The following is an 18,511-nucleotide window of genomic DNA, read 5'->3' as shown; positions in this document are numbered from 1 at the left end:
TGGAGACCACATTGGACCTTACAGACCCTGGAGACCACATTGGACCTTACAGACCCTGGAGACCACATTGGACGTTACAGACCCTGGAGACCACAATGGACCTTACAGACCCTGGACCACAATGGACCTTACAGACCCTGGAGACCACATTGGACCTTACAGACCCTGTAAACCACATTGGACCTCACAGACCCCGTAGACCACATTGGACCTTACAGACCCTGTAGACCACATTGGACCTTACAGACCCTGGAGACCACATTGGACCTTACAGACCCGGGAGACCACATTAGACCTCACAGACCCTGGAGACCACATTGGACCTTACAGACCCTGAAAACCACATTGGACCTTACAGACCCTGTAGACCACATTGGACCTTACAGACCCTGGAGACCACAATGGACCTTACAGACTCTGGAGACCACATTGGACCTTACAGACCCTGGAGACCACATTGGACCTTACAGACCCTGTAAACCACATGGACCTCACAGACCCTGTAGACCACATTAGACCTCACAGACCCTGGAGACCACATTGGACCTTACAGACCCTGAAAACCACATTGGACCTTACAGACCCTGTAAACCACATTGGACCTCACAGACCCTGTAGACCACATTGGACCTTACAGACCCTGTAGACCACATTGGACCTTACAGACCCTGGAGACCACATTGGACCTTACAGACCCGGGAGACCACATTAGACCTCACAGACCCTGGAGACCACATTGGACCTTACAGACCCTGGAGACCACATTGGACCTTACAGACCCTGAAAACCACATTGGACCTTACAGACCCTGTAGACCACATTGGAACTTACAGACCCTGGAGACCACAATGGACCTTACAGACCCTGGAGACCACATTGGACCTTACAGACCCTGTAAACCACATTGGACCTCACAGACCCCGTAGACCACATTGGACCTTACAGACCCTGTAGACCACATTGGACCTTACAGACCCTGGAGACCACATTGGACCTTACAGACCCTGGAGACCACATTGGACCTTACAGACCCTGTAAACCACATTGGACCTCACAGACCCCGTAGACCACATTGGACCTTACAGACCCTGGAGACCACATTGGACCTTACAGACCCTGGAGACCACATTGGACCTTACAGACCCTGGAGACCACATTGGACCTTACAGACCCTGTAAACCACATTGGACCTCACAGACCCCGTAGACCACATTGGACCTTACAGACCCTGTAGACCACATTGGACCTTACAGACCCTGGAGACCACATTGGACCTTACAGACCCTGGAGACCACATTGGACCTCAGATTGTGGACTCACTGGAACTGTTGCTGTCACTGTCTTGTAATTGTTCATTTCATTTCTTCAGATCCCCATTGAGTCATCAGTTGCTATTCTTCCTGTGGTCTCCTCTACATTACAATTTTGATTATTTACATTCATCTGACACCATTCGCACACACACACACACACACACACACACACACACACACACAAATGGGACATACACAACAGCCCAATGCAATAAAAATAAACAAACAGAATAAGTGCTGTACATTTGTACTCCTTCACCACCCAGCAGCTGTCTGATACAAATCATAAGACATCTTTCAATATTATCAATACTCTTTCTATTTCAGGCCTGCTGTGTAAACAAGAAAAGTTTTAATTTCTTTTGAAAACATTTTGTTATTTTCCAACAACAGAAACCCTGGTGATCCATTCCATTCAACCACGGCCCGATAAAAAACAGTTCACTGTAGCTGATGTGTTCTACCTAAAGGCAGAGCACACTGTGTTTCACTGGTTTGTCTTGTACAATAATTATGTTGATCAGCAAAAAATGACAGTTTTCTGTGAATAATTTCTGGACTTTGTGTTGTTACAATGTTATGAATAAATGATAATAAAAAAAATTTCAATCTAGATTTTAGAGTTAACCATGTCAAACTGTTGTGCATGTGGTTATATTAGTTCTGTATGCACTGTAAAAAAAACAAAAAGCAAAAACAAAATGAAAAAGGGTAATATTCCGGCAGCAGGGGTGCTGAAAAAATACTGTTAAATAAACGAAAATAGCGATCTCATAAAAATATGGTAATTTTCAATAATTAAAATACAGTTTTTTGCCCTAACTTCACATGAGATATTTCTTTTTTTTTTTTTCTTTTTTTTTGACTTCTTTAATGTTTAATAAAGAATATTTTCGTGTATTAAAACAATCAAATTTCCTATAAATAAATAAATGAATATATATGTATGTGTATATATATATATATATATATATATATATATATATATACGAGGGCCATTCAATAAGTTCATGGCCTCACCCAGAAATACTGGTTGTTATAATACAGGATGTTACATTCTTTCGTGATGGGATAGTGATGCTTGAACATCAATGGACCAAGTGCATTGCTGTAAATGGAGATTATGTTGAAAAATAAAATATAAATTATCAGTCTGTGTTGTTCTGTTCTGGGTGAGGCCATGAACTTATTGAACGGCCCTCGTGTATATATATATATATATATATATATATATGTACAGGGTGGGGAAGCTAAATTTGCAATGAACATTTAGTTGTTTTTTCTCAGCAGGCACTACGTCAGTTGTTTTGAAACCAAACATATATTGATGTTATAATCATACCTAACACTATTATCCATACCTTTTCAGAAACTTTTGCCCAAGTAAATCTGTCTCATCAGATTTTGAATTATAAAAACCACTGAATTTCTAGCGCTGAATTTTTTTGCACTGAAATTAAGTATCTGAATTTTTTTGGCGTCACATGACCAACCTAATGTAACTTGATTGGCTGGTTGGCGGTTGGACTTGAGATAGAATCATTGCTTATCCTTAGTGTCCTGGATGCGGGATCTCAATTTTTTGCTTCTGAATTTTTGCATCTGAATTTTTTTTTTTATTCTAAATTTATGAACATAGTAAAATTGTGAGACAAAAAATTCAGATAGTTAATTTCAGTGCAAAAAGAATTTTGGATACTTAACCCTTTCATCCACGAATTGTGGGAACCTTAGTTAATATTTTTTTCTTGTGTGTTTTTGTTCCTCTTTAGGCATGAAAGACACAATGCAATTGATTTATTTATTTTTTTTAATGAACATATTTTTCATGGAGTCACAAAAATGTCCACTCAGCTGGACACCATGCATGTAAGTTTTAAAGCAAAGAAACATTTATTTAAAAATCATCATCAGAAAGTGATATACTGTGTGAAAACTATGAAATAAAAGCATTTTTAATGCCGCTAATTGCTAAATTGCTACTGTTTTCTCACATTTTATCACACTCTAATATTAGTTATTACTCATTTCATGGAGAGAATATTCTCCTGAGACCCTGGAAATGGACAGTTTTAGCTTCTTTACATTAAAAAATTGTCTTGATTGGAAACTGCATAATGCAACAGTTTTTTCAGATACATTTTTAAAACTTTTTTTATTTATTGATTGATTTTTTTATTGGAATGTCCTTTGTAATGGACAGCATTTCTAAAGTAAAATTGTCAAACTTTTGTCCCCTACAGAGGACAAAATGCACTGCTGGGTCCCAGGAGGATACGCAAAAAAAAAAAAAAAAAAAAAAAAGTTTGTTAATTACAGTCTAATAACAATTAGCAATTGATTTCCACTCAAACATGTTACTGCAGATCAGGTTTATCAAGAACAGCAAAGTTACAGTAATGGTATGAATTGCAGTGTTTTGGATGATGCATAAGAGTCCTGATATGGAACTAAAACAACAAAACCCATGAATAAACAATAGAACAGCTGTAGAATAGCTGTCCACTGGAGTGACCAGTATGCATGAAAGGGTTAATTTCAGTGTAAAAAAAGGAAAAAATTTCAGATACTTAATTTCAGTGCAAAAAAATTTAGCGCTAGAAATTCAGTGGTTTTTATAATTCAAAATCTGATGAGACAGATTTACTTCCATATTGTTGGTCTTGGTTTGCATCCTACTTAAAGGGCAGGGATTATTTTGTGTCAATAGGTAACTTTAAATCTGAGCAGACCAAAATTATATGTGGAGTCCCCCAAGGCTCCATCCTGGGGCCCCTTCTGTTCAACATCTACATGCTTCCACTGGCTCAGATCATAGAAAAAAACAAAATAGATTACCATAACTATGCAGATGACACACAGCTCTACATTTCAATGTCCCCAGGTGACCATAGCCCCATACAAGCACTGGGTAAATGCATGGAGCAAATATCTGAATGGATGGGCCATAACTTCCTTCAGTTAAACAGAGAAAAAACTGAGGTAGTCATTTTTGACCCAAGGAGGAACGTCTTAAAATCAGCATGCAGCTCCAGTCACTTCAGTTAAAAACATCAGACCAGGCCAGGAATTTGGGTGTTGTCATGACCTGAATTTTAAAAACCACATTCAAATAATTACAAAGTCAGCTTACTATCACCTCAAGAACATTTCTAGGATTAAAGGACTGATGTCGCAGCAGGACCTTGAAAAACTTGTCCATGCATTTATCTTTAGTCGAGTTGACTACTGTAACAGTATCTTCTCTGGTCTGCCTAAAAAGTCTGTTCGACGACTGCAACTGATCCAGAATGCTGCTGCTCGAGTCCTCACTAAGACCAAGAGAGTGGACCACATCAGTCCAGTTCTGAGGTCTCTACACTGGCTCCCTGTCTCTCAGAGAATAGACTTTAAAATTCTCTTACTAGCATATAAAGTACTGAATGGTTCAGGCCCAAAATCCATCAGAGACCTTCTAGTCCAGTATGAACCATCCAGACCACTCAGGTCATCTGGTGCAGGTCTGCTCTGTGTTCCCAAAGTCAGAACTAAACATGGAGAATCAGCGTTCAGTTTCTATGCTCCATAAATCTGGAACAAACTACCAGAAAATATCAGGTCTGCTGAGAGTCTGAGTTCTTTTAAGTCCAGGTTAAAGACTCACCTGTTCACTGCTGCCTTTGACTAAAAGGCTTTTGACTTTTGAAATTTTATATTCTCTTTGAAACTCTGCACTGCAACTTTTACTTTAATATGTGTGTGTTTTTATTTTTATTTTATTCTATATATATATATTTTTTTATTTTATGTGTTGTTTTATTACTTGCTGTTTTTAATCACCTTTTCTTTTATAATGTTTTAAATGTGTTTCTTTTGTTTCTTTTATTTCAATGTCCTGTGTGAAGCACCTTGAATTGCCTTGTTGCTGAAATGTGCTATACAAATAAACTTGTCTTGCCTTGCCTTGTAATGTGTGCATAAATGACCAAAAATAGTCACTTGCCCGATAAAGGGTTAAACCAGTCAGTCCTGCTCGTGCATCCTGACACTGAGCCTGTCCAGTATTTACCCCCAGATCTGATCCTGATCCTCAGGTTGCCAGACAACTCCTGGAGCTGGTGGAGTGTGTGTTTAAAAGCCACTAAGTCAATATTGTCAAAGCTGCATGATCCTGTGAAGCACACTCAGTCATATGTGGAGACTTGTTGGAGGAGGATGGAGCAGTTTATTTGGTCTTTTACACATCTGAATTGTCCAAAAAAAAAAAAAAAAAAACAACAATAAGAATCCAAAATACTAATAAATGCTGAAATGCACCCGCCTGTGTGAGTCTGTGGGATTACCCTGGGTTTCTTTTCAGCTCTATCTAAATATATTCCGGTGACAAATCATCCAAATACAGTAGCAACCCAACTGTGATGTGGGGGTGGTGCGTAAAGGACAGCTCCCTCTCTGAAGTCCCCACACTGGTGGATCCGGATTCCGTCAAGAAGACCACAGAGGGACCAGGACCAGCGGCTCCACCTGCACCTGAACGCACCACACAGGGACGCACCAGACGCACACTTTGGATTGTCCTTTTTTTTTTTTTTTTTTTCCTTTTTTTTTTTTTTTTTTCCTTCTTTTTTTTTTTTTTTTTTTAGTCCTGGATCATGAAGAGACAGAACGCCCGGACCCTGGCCCTCATCATGAGCATCCTCACCTACCTGGTGGTCGGAGCCGCTGTGTTCGAGACCCTGGAGTCCAAACAGGAGAAGAGTCACAAGAGGCGGCTGGACGCGCGCAGGTACGAGCTCATGCGTAAATTCAACCTGACCAAAGACAACTACGACGAGCTCGAGCACGTCGTCCTGCAGCTCAAACCTCACAAAGCAGGGGTCCAGTGGAAGTTCGCAGGCTCCTTTTACTTCGCCATCACTGTGATCACGACCATAGGTGAGTACCAGGATGGGGGGGGGGGGGGGGGGGGGGGGGTCTGGGGGGTCCTGATGGTGCTGATGGTCCTGATGATGAGGTAACCATCAGCCTCCATAAACGAACCCACGCAGACACTGAACTCACCCACATTCCAACCCCTGGGACTCCATCTGGAAGCAGTTCCATGAAGGAATCTGTCTCAGCAGATTTGGAGTTAGAAAAGCCACGGAATTTATAACACTGTGGTTTTTGGCACTGAAATAAAGTATCTGAATTTTTTTTTTTTTTTTTTTGCACTGAAATTAAGTATCTGAAATTTTTTGTAATGAAATTAAGCATCTGATTTTTTTTTTTTTTTGTTGGCACTGAAATTAAGTATCTGAATTTTTTTTTTCACTGAAATAAAGTATCTGAATTTTTTTTTTTTTTTTTTGCACTGAAATTAAGTATCTGAATTTTTTTTTCACTGAAATAAAGTATCTGAATTTTTTTTTTTTTTTTTTTGCACTGAAATTAAGTATCTGAAATTTTTTGTAATGAAATTAAGCATCTGATTTTTATTTTTTTTTTTGTTGGCACTGAAATTAAGTATCTGAATTTTTTTTTCACTGAAATTAAGTATCTGAATTTTTTTTTTTTTTTTTTTGCACTGAAATTAAGTATCTGAAATTTTTTGTAATGAAATTAAGCATCTGATTTTTTTTTTTTTTTTTTTGTTGGCACTGAAATTAAGTATCTGAATTTTTTTTGTACTGAAATTAAGTATCTGAAATTTCTTTGCACTGAAATTAAGCATCCAAATTTTTTCACACTGAAATTAAGTATCTGAATTTGTTTTTTTCAACTAAAATAAAGTATCTGAATTTTTTTTTGCACGGAAAATAAATATCTGAATTTTTTTTGCAGTGAAATTAAGTATCTGAATTTTTTTTTTCACTGAAATTAAGTATCTGAATTTTTTTATTTATTTATTTATTTTTTGCACTGAAATTAAGTATCTGAAATTTTTTGGACTGAAATTAAATATCTGATTTTTTTTATTTTTTTATTTTTTTTTTAGCACTGAAATTAAGTATCTGAAGTTTTTTTTTGCACTGAAATTAAGTATCTGATTTTTGTTTTGCAGTGAAATTAAGTATCTGAATTGTTTTTGCAGTGAAATTAAGTATCTGATTTTTTTTTTTCACTGAAATTAAGTATCTGAATTTTTTTTTTTTTTTTGCACTGAAATTAAGTATCTGAAATTTTTTGTAATGAAATTAAGCATCTGATTTTTTTTTTTTTTTTTTGGCACTGAAATTAAGTATCTGAAATTTCTTTGCACTGAAATTAAGCATCCGAATTTTTTCACACTGAAATTAAGTATCTGAATTTGTTTTTTTCAACTAAAATAAAGTATCTGAATTTTTTTTTGCACGGAAAATAAATATCTGAATTTTTTTTGCAGTGAAATTAAGTATCTGAATTTTTTTTTTCACTGAAATTAAGTATCTGAATTTTTTTAGTTATTTATTTATTTTTTGCACTGAAATTAAGTATCTGAAATTTTTTGGAATGAAATTAAATATCTGATTTTTTTTTTTTTTGGCACTGAAATTAAGTATCTGAAGTTTTTTTTGCACTGAAATTAAGTATCTGATTTTTGTTTTGCAGTGAAATTAAGTATCTGAATTGTTTTTGCAGTGAAATTAAGTATCTGAATTTTTTTTTTTTTTTTTAGTGAAATTAAGTATCTGAATTTTTTTTTTTTTTTGCACTGAAATTAAGTATCTGAAATTTTTTGTAATGAAATTAAGCATCTGATTTTTTTTTTTTTTGTTGTTGGCACTGAAATTAAGTATCTGAATTTTTTTTGTACTGAAATTAAGTATCTGAAATTTCTTTGCACTGAAATTAAGCATCCGAATTTTTTCACACTGAAATTAAGTATCTGAATTTGTTTTTTTCAACTAAAATAAAGTATCTGAATTTTTTTTTGCACGGAAAATAAATATCTGAATTTTTTTTGCAGTGAAATTCAGTATCTGAATTTTTTTTTTCACTGAAATTAAGTATCTGAATTTTTTATTTATTATTTATTTTTGCACTGAAATTAAGTATCTGAAATTTTTTGGAATGAAATTAAATATCTGATTTTTTTTTTTTTTTTTTTTTTTTTAGCACTGAAATTAAGTATCTGAAGTTTTTTTTTGCACTGAAATTAAGTATCTGATTTTTGTTTTGCAGTGGAATTAAGTATCTGAATTGTTTTTGCAGTGAAATTAAGTATCTGAATTTTTTTTTTCACTGAAATTAAGTATCTGAATTTTTTTTTTTTTTTTTGCACTGAAATTAAGTATCTGAAATTTTTTGTAATGAAATTAAGCATCTGATTTTTTTTTTTTTTTTTTTTTTGTTGGCACTGAAATTAAGTATCTGAATTTTTTTTGTACTGAAATTAAGTATCTGAAATTTCTTTGCACTGAAATTAAGCATCCGAATTTTTTCACACTGAAATTAAGTATCTGAATTTGTTTTTTTCAACTAAAATAAAGTATCTGAATTTTTTTTTGCACGGAAAATAAATATCTGATTTTTTTTTGCAGTGAAATTCAGTATCTGAATTTTTTTTTTCACTGAAATTAAGTATCTGAATTTTTTTATTTATTTATTTATTTTTTGCACTGAAATTAAGTATCTGAAATTTTTTGGAATGAAATTAAATATTTGATTTTTTTTTTTTTTTTTTGGCACTGAAATTAAGTATCTGAAGTTTTTTTTGCACTGAAATTAAGTATCTGATTTTTGTTTTGCAGTGAAATTAAGTATCTGAATTGTTTTTGCAGTGAAATTAAGTATCTGAATTTTTTTTTTTTTTTTTTTAGTGAAATTAAGTATCTGAATTTTTTTTTTTTGCACTGAAATTAAGTATCTGCAATTTTTTGGAATGAAATTAAGTATCTGATTTTTTTTTTTTTTTTTGGCACTGAAATTAAGCATCTGAATTTGTTTTTTGTTTCAGATGCAAAAATTCAGAGGTAAAAAATTCAGATGCAAAAAATTGAGATCCCACATCCGGGACACCAAGGATAAGCAATGATTCTATCTCAAGTGGAACCACCAACCAGCCAATCAAGTTACATTAGGTTGGTCATGTGACGCTGAAAAAATTCAGATACTTAATTTCAGTGCAAAAAAATTCAGCGCTAGAAGTTCAGTAGCTTTTATAATTCAAAACCTGATGAGACAGATTTACTTCCATCCACACAACAGTAGTCAGGATACAGTAAAAACTATTAAACTATTAATTAAGTATCTGAATTTTTTTTGCAGTGAAATTAACCGTTTCATGCATGAGTTTTGAGAACCTTAATCCAGATTTTTTTCCTGAGTGTTTTCATTCCTCTTTAGGCATGACAAAAACAATGCCATTTACATTTTTTTTAATGAACCTGTTTTTTATGGAGTTGCAAAATTGTCCACTCAGCCGGAAACCATGCGTTTAATTTTTGAATCAAAGAAACATGTATTTACTGACATGCTGTGTGAAAACGATGGAATAATTCTTATGTTTTTTTAACCTGTCTTGTCTGGCAGCATCCTGACAGCAGAGTGGTAGTCTGGCTGCCTTTTTGTGCTGAACTAATCTGCTTTGCTGAGGGAAACTTCAGTTAGGCTCTCCTTGATGTTCTACTGTTTGTGTTATGAGTTTTGTTGAATCACAGTTCGATGCCGGACCTGACAACGAAACATGTATTTACTGACATAGTGTGTGAAAACTATGCTGCTAATCGGATGTTTTGTCACTTTAACATACTCTAATACTAGTTATGACTCACTTTATGGAGATAATATGAAAAAAAAAAAAGTAAAAAAAAAACAAACAAAAAAAAAAAAACTGTTAATTAGAATCAAATAATAATAACAAACATTTGATTTCCACTCAAACATGTTACTGCACATCAGGTTTATCAAGAACAGGAAAGTTACAGTAATGGTACTGTGTTGGCTGACATGGAACTAAAACATTAAAACCCATGAATATACAAGAGAACAGCTGGAGAAGAACTGTCCACTGTAGTGACCACTATGCATGAAAGGGTTAAGGATCTGAATTTAGTCCAACAAAAGTAAAACTAATTCTGAAAATATTTTCATTTACCACCTATCCTCTCAGAAACAATGAAGAACCACAACAACTTGAAATTTATTAAGAAAAATAAGTACGTTTGAGTGATATTATGCCTCAACTGTGCATTACAACAACTCAAACCGTTTAGTAAAAGGCATAATATTGTTAAAATTTTAGATTTAATTTGATTAAATTAAAATAAACTTTATTTGGTTTGTATGTGGAACCTGAACTCAAATGATTTGGACACTACTGATTGTTAAATTCTTCAGTGTCATTTTTGCTTTTCACTAACTGGTCCCACAGGTTGGACTGGACCCTTCGGTGGCTGGTTTTGGCCCTTGGGTCGTATGTTTGACATCCCTAATCTGTGGTCAAAAACCGAACGTAGCCTTCTATTTCCAATATACGCAGCGGTGTGTCACTGTTAGGGATGGGAATCGAGAACCAGTTCTTTTTGAGAACCGATTCCCAGTAGCTCGATTCTTTGGAATCGTTTGCCTGCCTGCTTAATGATTCTGCTTATCGATTCCGCCTTCGCTGTGCATGCGTGATGACGTCACATGTATGCTGCATTGTTTTGGTCAGAACGTAGCCAACATGGTGTTGAGGCAGAAACGGTCTAAACAGACGACACCAGGTCCACCTGAACACTGGCAAAGCTTCCATGTCTTCAAAAGGGTGGAATCCCTCCAATCTGCTCAAACATTTGTCCACAGCATGTGAGTCATTTACAGGAATGTCACGTATTTGATACTCTACTTAGCGGCGCTTGTGAATGTAGCGGCAGAGTGAACGCCGGGCCGGTTCCGGTGTAGGTAACAAACGTCGTGACTCCTCAAATACAAGTTTCTGAAGGGAAGAAGGGAAAGGAAATGATGCACAACAACGGGAGACAAGCCGAGCCGAGTCGAACCGGTTCCACGCAGTAGAAATGCAGCAATAGAGGAATTAGTAAAGTGTCTTTAGTTTCACTTTCACTGCACCCCCACCCCCCCGAACTGGGCCAGCGTCATCTGTTATTATTATTTGTACATACTGTATATGTTCTATTTTCTGTGCAGATGGAAATATAAAAGACACACCTGTTTGTACTCTTCTATTCACTCACCCAATGAGAATCGATAAGAGAATCGATAAGGAATCAGACTGACAAGCAAGATTGATAATGGAATCAGAATCGTTAAATTCTTAACAGTTCCCATCCGTCACTGTACTGATGACTGAATCCTTACGCTCTCACAAATACTTTATTTCTAAAGTTTTACTGATTAAGTGAACAGTGGAAATCGTATTTACTTGAAGCAGAAGCAGAGCATCTCAGTTCGTTCTACACATGGAAAGCCTTGAAATTGTTCTTACTTTATTTTACCAGGTCCAATCAGTTGAGAACACCTTCTTATGCTGCGTTCCAGTCCACCAGTAACTCATGTTTTTCCGACCTTCTATCGGTGAAAATGCACTGGAATGTCAGTCAAACCTGGGACCTCCCACCTGTGAACTCGTACTAGATCGATGTACTCCCAGTTCTGACGTCATGTAACCTGGTGTTTATGCAGATTGTTTATTTAAACAAGGTATTGCTCTGATATTATTTATCTGCAGATGTTCTGCATAATCAGCAGCTACTCTAGCGTTAGCTAGTTTTCAGTCCAATCGGTGCAAAAATAAATTAATACCAAATACATATGCAAATATACAAATAACATAAAAGGTAGAACAGCCTCTCTTGCCTGATGTGCTGTTTTTCCTCCTGTTTCCCTCAAATAAGCGAAGAACAAACACCTTTGGCGATAGAAATGACTATAAATGAACATAACGAATGGTCCACCATGCTGGTTTGTTTACATCTAACTACCACAACTCCTTGCGCTCAGGTAGTTTGGCGTGACTTGCCTGGAACGTTACAAAGTTGTGAGTCGTGGTTTGAAGTCGTGATTTACGGGCTCAAAAACTGACCTGGAACGCAGCATTATTTACACTGATGACCTGGCAAGAGGCCCAACAGACGAACACTGTGACAAAACAAAACACATCAATAATTTTAATAAAACACTTTTATTTGGATATGTGAACGTCATCTGAAGTCAGATCTGAAGGTTAACTTAAAGGTTAACTCGCTTTATTTTCCCTGTAGGGAAATTCAGTCTCTGCATTTTATCCACAATAATACACACAGTAGCTAGCATTAGCATTAGCATTGTATTTCTTTCTGTAGACAGGGACACAGTGTACATGAACCTTAAACAGGACAGACGGAGTGTACCAGGCTGTAGCACTAGTGTTCATTTCCACCTGTAGACCCTGTTCAGGCTGATGTTAGCATGACAAAAACAGACATTAATAAAAACTAAAACATACAAAAAACAGTAAAAAATGCATTTCTATAACTCCATTTATATAAAATATTAATTCCCATCCAACAGTTCACTCTTACTGGTCCCACTACAGTCTGTCACACACTGAACATGTTTACATCACATTTCTTTACATCTGCAGGTGTGGTTTGACAGTAGCTGTTTATTCACTGTGTGTAAATGTGGGATAGTTTGTAACTGTTCATAGTTCTGTTGGTCATGTGATCCACTGTCGCATGGCCACACATGATAAGGTAAACCACAAAGTAAAATCACTCCAAAAGACTAGATTTGAAAACATAATTTGTGGCAATTCTTTCTGGTTAATCTTTTATAGAAATACACCAGAAATCATCGTGTTCTTATTAAGTGTAAATATTACTGAAGTTAAGTCTAAATAACTCACATGAAGCAGTCCAATTAGGTAGAATCTGCTACTTTTATTTTGATTAAAAAAAAAAAAAAAAAAAAGATTATTAAGTGCTTAAATACAAGTTTTATTTAAGTTACTGGACTATTTCCATTTCCACCAGTAACTATTGTACTTTCTACTCCATTACATTTTTTTTTTTACATTAGGTGATACAGTTATAAATATCTTTAAGGTAATATCCATTTTCCCTTTAATTTTGGGGTTTATTTGTTTGCATTCTCAGTTACATCAGAAATCATAATTTCTTATTATCTTTTATTAAATGCAAATATTATTTAAGTTCCTGGATTATTTCTATGTCATGCAGGTAATGTATTTTCACTCCACTATATTTGTCTGGAAGCTTTTCTAGTTACATTACAGCAGGTAATGTAACTTTCAAGTAATATATATTTATATTTATATATTTTTCCTTAATTTAAGGGTTTATTTGTTTGCATTCTCAGTTAAAATATCAGACAGTGTTTGTGGTCTTAAACAACAGTCTAAATAAGGCTCATAAAACAGTCCAATAATTAGAATTTGGTTCTTTTGTTTTTTTGTTTTTTTTAGGTAAAATCACTTCAAAAGACTAGATTTCAAAACATAATTTGAGGTAATTCTTTCTGGTTAATCTTTTACAGAAATACACCAGGAATCATCATCTTATTATTATTTCTTATTAAGCACAAATATTATTTTCACTCAAAATCATTTCTATTTACATTAGGTGATACAATTATAAATATCTTTAAGGAAATATACATTTTTCCTTTGATTGATTGATTGATGTATTTATTTCAAACATGAATGTCAAACAGAAGAAAATAAATAGACAAAACACTTAAACATAAGACATATAATACATATTCAAAAAGGAGTGAGAAGAAGTACAACTTATAAACTCCCACCCCTACTCCTTATATAATTAATAACAATAATAACCTTCCTCGTCTAATCGTATTTATACACTATGCCATAATATGACTGATACTTACCAGTAAATAATTTGGTTTCTGGCTTTATATTATTATGAACAAATATAATATGATTTACATAAACACATAATACAATAACACATAAATGTAAATACATATTCATACACAGATCTATATACACACACCTATACATACATATACACACACTTACCACATACTTGTACATCTTTATATCACCCAGTGATCCCCAAGCCCTCCCTCATCCCTGTACCTCTGAAAAATTGTGTCTTTGTACCTCTTTTTAAATTCTTTCATGCTTCCTTTAATTTTAGGGTTTATTTGTTTGCATTCTCAGCTAAAATACCAGACAATGTTTGTGGTCTTAAACAACAGTCTAAATAATGCTCATAAAACAGTCCAATAATTAGAATTTTTTTTTTTTTTTTTTTTTTTTTTAAGGTAAAATCACTTCAAAAGGCTAGATTTGAAAAAATAATTTGAGGCATTTCTTTCTGGTTAATCTTTTATAGAAATACACCAGAAATCATCGTGTTCGTATTAACTGTAAATATTATTGAAGTTAAGTCTAAGTAACTCACATGAAACAGTCCAATTAGGTAGAATCTGATTCTTTTATTTTATTTTTATTATTTTTATTATTATTAAGTGCTTAAATGCAAGTATTATTTAAGTTACTGGACTATTTCCATTTCCTCCAGTAACTATTATACTTTTTACTCCATTACATTTATTTGAAAGCTTTTCTATTTACATTAGGTGATACAATTATAAATATCTTTAAGGTAATATCCATTTTTCTATTCATTTTAGGGTTTATTTGTTTGCATTCTCAGTTACATCAGAAATCATAATTTTCTTATTATTTTTTATTAAATGCAAATATTATTTAAGTTCCTGGATTATTTCTATTTCATGCAGGTAATGTATTTTCACTCCACTATATTTGTTCGGAAGCTTTTCTAATTACATTACAGCATTAAAGTAACTTTAAGGTAATATATATTTACATTTGTATATTTTTCCTTAATTTAAGGGTTTATTTGTTTGCATTCTCAGTTAAGACATCAGACAATGTTTGTGGTCTTAAATAACAGTCTAAATAAGGCTCATAAAACAGTCCAATAATTAGAATTTGGTTCTTTTTTTTTTTAGGTAAAATCACTTCAAAAGACTAGATTTTAAAACATAATTTGAGGTAATTCTTTCTGGTTAATGTTTTATAGAAATACACCAGGAATCATCATCTTATTATTATTTCTTATTAAGCACAAATATTATTTTCACTCAGAATCATTTCTATTTACATTAGGTGATACAATTATAGATATTTTTAAGGCAATATCCATTTTTCTTTTAATTTTAGGGTCTATTTGTTTACATTCTCAGCTAAAATACCAGACAATGTTTGTGGTCTTAAAGAAGAGTCTCATAAAACAGTCCAATAATTAGAATTTGCTTCTTCTTCTTCTTTTTTTTTTTTTTTTTTAGGTAAATCACTTCAGAAGACTAGATTTGAAAACATAATTTGAGGCATTTGTATAACTCCATATAAAAATTCATTCCCATCCACCCGTTCACTCTTACTGGTCCCACTGCAGCCCGTCACACACACTCTAAACATGTTTACATTATATCTACAGGTTTGGTTTGACAGTAGCTGTTTTGAATGTCTGTTTGTAATTGTTCGTAGTTCCGTTGGTCATGTGATCCACTGTCCCATGCCTCGGAATCCTGCACTCACCATGGGCTGTTGGTTGAGTAATTTGAGATGTTTTTCCAGAAGTCCAAACTCAATCCATTAGCATTAGCATTAGCATTAGCATTAGCATTAGCATTAGCACATTCAGAGCAGTGAGCTGCCACTGCAGACGTTCAGGGACTGACTCCACATCAGCGCCATGGTCAGAAGAATTCACCTAAATGCACCTGTTTTTAACGGTTTAAAGGTTCTGAATGTATCCTGACTACAGTTGTGTAGTCTACAGGGGGCGCTGTGGCGTCGTCTCAGGTTAAGAAGACTGACTTAAACTCACTAATTTTGAAATATGAGAATTTGAGAAATACATGTCTATGTTACAATGATATAATCCCTGTAATATAAACATGTTTTTATTTTCATTTTAGAGACATTTTTAGCTGGAATAGCATAGATCACAGGTGTCAAACATGTGGCCCGGGGGCCAAAGGGTCCAATCTGACCCATGGGATGAATTTGTAAAATGCAAAAATTACACTGAAGATATTAATAGTCAATGGAGTTAAAATAATTTTAGGTCAGTTCAGTCTAAAGTGGATCAGACCAGTAAAATACAATCATAATAACCTATAAATAATGAAAACTGCAAATATTCCTCTTTGTTTTAGTGTAAAAAAAAAAAAAAGTAAAATTACACAAAAATGGTTACATTTACAGACTGGCCTTTTACAAAAATGTCTGAAATGTGGAATTGTACCAGTATTCTGCCTGTTACTAAATTATTTTGTGTATTTGTAGATCCACTGTGATCTGCAGGTTGTGATGCACGTGCATAAATGATAAATTAAGGCGTAAGACTGTTAACATTGCACTTATTTTTCGTAAGATTTTCAGGTTGTTCATATTTGTTCATGTTTTGCTCAAGTACAGTTCATCGATGTAAACATTTTCAGTACAGAATTTTACTTTTTTCACTCAAAAACATAAAGAAAACTTTGGTGTCAGCATTATTTCTAAGTTCTTAACCTGAACCTCATCTTGTCCTGGTTTAACCTGTGGTCCTTCCTCCGTCAGGTTACGGCCACGCAGCCCCCAGCACCGACTCAGGGAAAGTCTTCTGCATGTTCTACGCCCTCCTGGGGATCCCGCTGACCCTGGTCATGTTCCAGAGTCTGGGCGAGCGCATCAACACGTTCGTCCGGTACCTGCTGCACCAAACCAAGAAGTGCCTGGGAATGCGTCACACGGCGGTCTCCATGGCCAACATGGTGTCGGTGGGCTTCTTCTCCTGCATGAGCACCCTGTGTGTGGGGGCCGTGGCGTTCTCCCACTGCGAGGGGTGGAGCTTCCTCCATGCCTTCTACTACTGCTTCATCACCCTCACCACCATCGGGTTCGGAGACTACGTGGCGCTGCAGAGGGACGACGCGCTGCAGAACGACCCCCGCTACGTGGCGTTCTGCTTCGTCTACATCCTCATGGGCCTGACTGTCATCGGCGCCTTCCTCAACCTGGTCGTCCTTCGCTTCCTGACCATGAACATGGAGGACGAGCGGCGCGACGCCAAGCAGAAGGCGCTGATGTCAGTGGGTAAACCCAGAGGGGAGGTGGCGTGTCTCATTCCGATCTCAGCCTCGGCTTCGTCCACGCCTGTAGCAGAAGACGCCGCCAAGACTAAAGACCTCAAAGGCGTCTACACGGAGGTTCTGCACTTCCAGACCATCTGCTCCTGCCTCTGGTACCGGAGCAAAGACAAACTGCAGGGTTCCACCGTCATCCCCCAGGAGCTGACCTTCTCCGACCCCTACCTGCAGCAGAACAGTTCTTGTCCTCACTACGTGGAGCCGGGCTCGACGGGCTGCGTTTGCAGTCCACGTCAGTGCGCCAGCATCAGCTCCATAACCACAGGCCTGCACATTCTGTCTCCGTTCCGGATGTTTAAGAGACGCAGCTCCGTCTAGCCTTTGGACGCGGCAGGTTCCGGTTCTGTTCGACATGTCCGCTCTGCCGAGACCGTGACAGACCCTCAAAGGGGCAGGACTCGCAGCAGAGACAGGACTGCGACCTGATGTTTGTGGTGCTATCATCCCAGGAAATCCAAGAGTAGGACGGAAAAAAAGGGAAAAGCACATCAAGTTCTGTAAACAGTCAAGTCTTACTCACATATGTGTTTGAGGAAGCACAGCCCCTGGTTCAGACCTGAGGTTCTATTCTGGGACCAGCTCTGGGTTTGGGAGCTCTAGGAAAAAACAACACCATGATGACGACGATGACGACGATGACGGCGATGACGGCGATGACGGCGATGACGGTGTGTATCTGTCGACAACGTTACACATGGATTCACTGCATGTGTTCGACAGGGAACACAACGTTGAGCAACAGAGGGTACCTATGTTCCCCAGTACCTGTGTTCCCCAGTACCTATGTTCCATAGGACCTATGTCCCCTGGTACCTATATCACCTGGTGCCTATGTTACCTAGTACCTGTGTTCCCCAGTACCTATGTTCCCTGATATCTATGTTACCCAGTACCTATGTTTTCCACTACCTATGTTCCCCTATACCTATGTTCCCTGGTACCTTTGTTCCCTGGTGCCAATGTTCCCCAGTACCTATGTTCCCCAGTACCTATGCTCCCCGGTACCCACATTCCCCAGTGCCCATCTTCCCCAGTACCTAGGTTCCCCTATACCCATGTTCTCTAGTACCTATGTTCCCTAGTACCTATGTTCCCTAGTACCTATCTTCTCTTGTACCTATGTT

The 18,511-nt window shown here is 36.2% G+C and overlaps 1 protein-coding gene across 1 annotated transcript; it reads left to right on the top strand.

Moving 5' to 3' along the window:
* The first annotated feature begins 5,944 nt into the window (after nt 1–5,944).
* kcnk3b (potassium channel, subfamily K, member 3b) lies at nt 5,945–17,705 on the top strand. The gene is made up of 2 exons (XM_030127282.1): nt 5,945–6,227; nt 16,819–17,705. The coding sequence occupies exons 1-2, from the start codon at nt 5,945–5,947 to the stop codon at nt 17,703–17,705; spliced, it is 1,170 nt and encodes a 389-aa protein (XP_029983142.1).
* The last annotated feature ends 806 nt before the right edge of the window (nt 17,706–18,511 follow it).

This window comes from Sphaeramia orbicularis, chromosome 22 (genome assembly GCF_902148855.1).
Source record: "Sphaeramia orbicularis chromosome 22, fSphaOr1.1, whole genome shotgun sequence".
Taxonomy (NCBI): domain Eukaryota; kingdom Metazoa; phylum Chordata; class Actinopteri; order Kurtiformes; family Apogonidae; genus Sphaeramia; species Sphaeramia orbicularis.
Note: the sequence above shows the minus strand (reverse complement) of the source record. Positions and strands in the feature narration are given on the sequence as shown.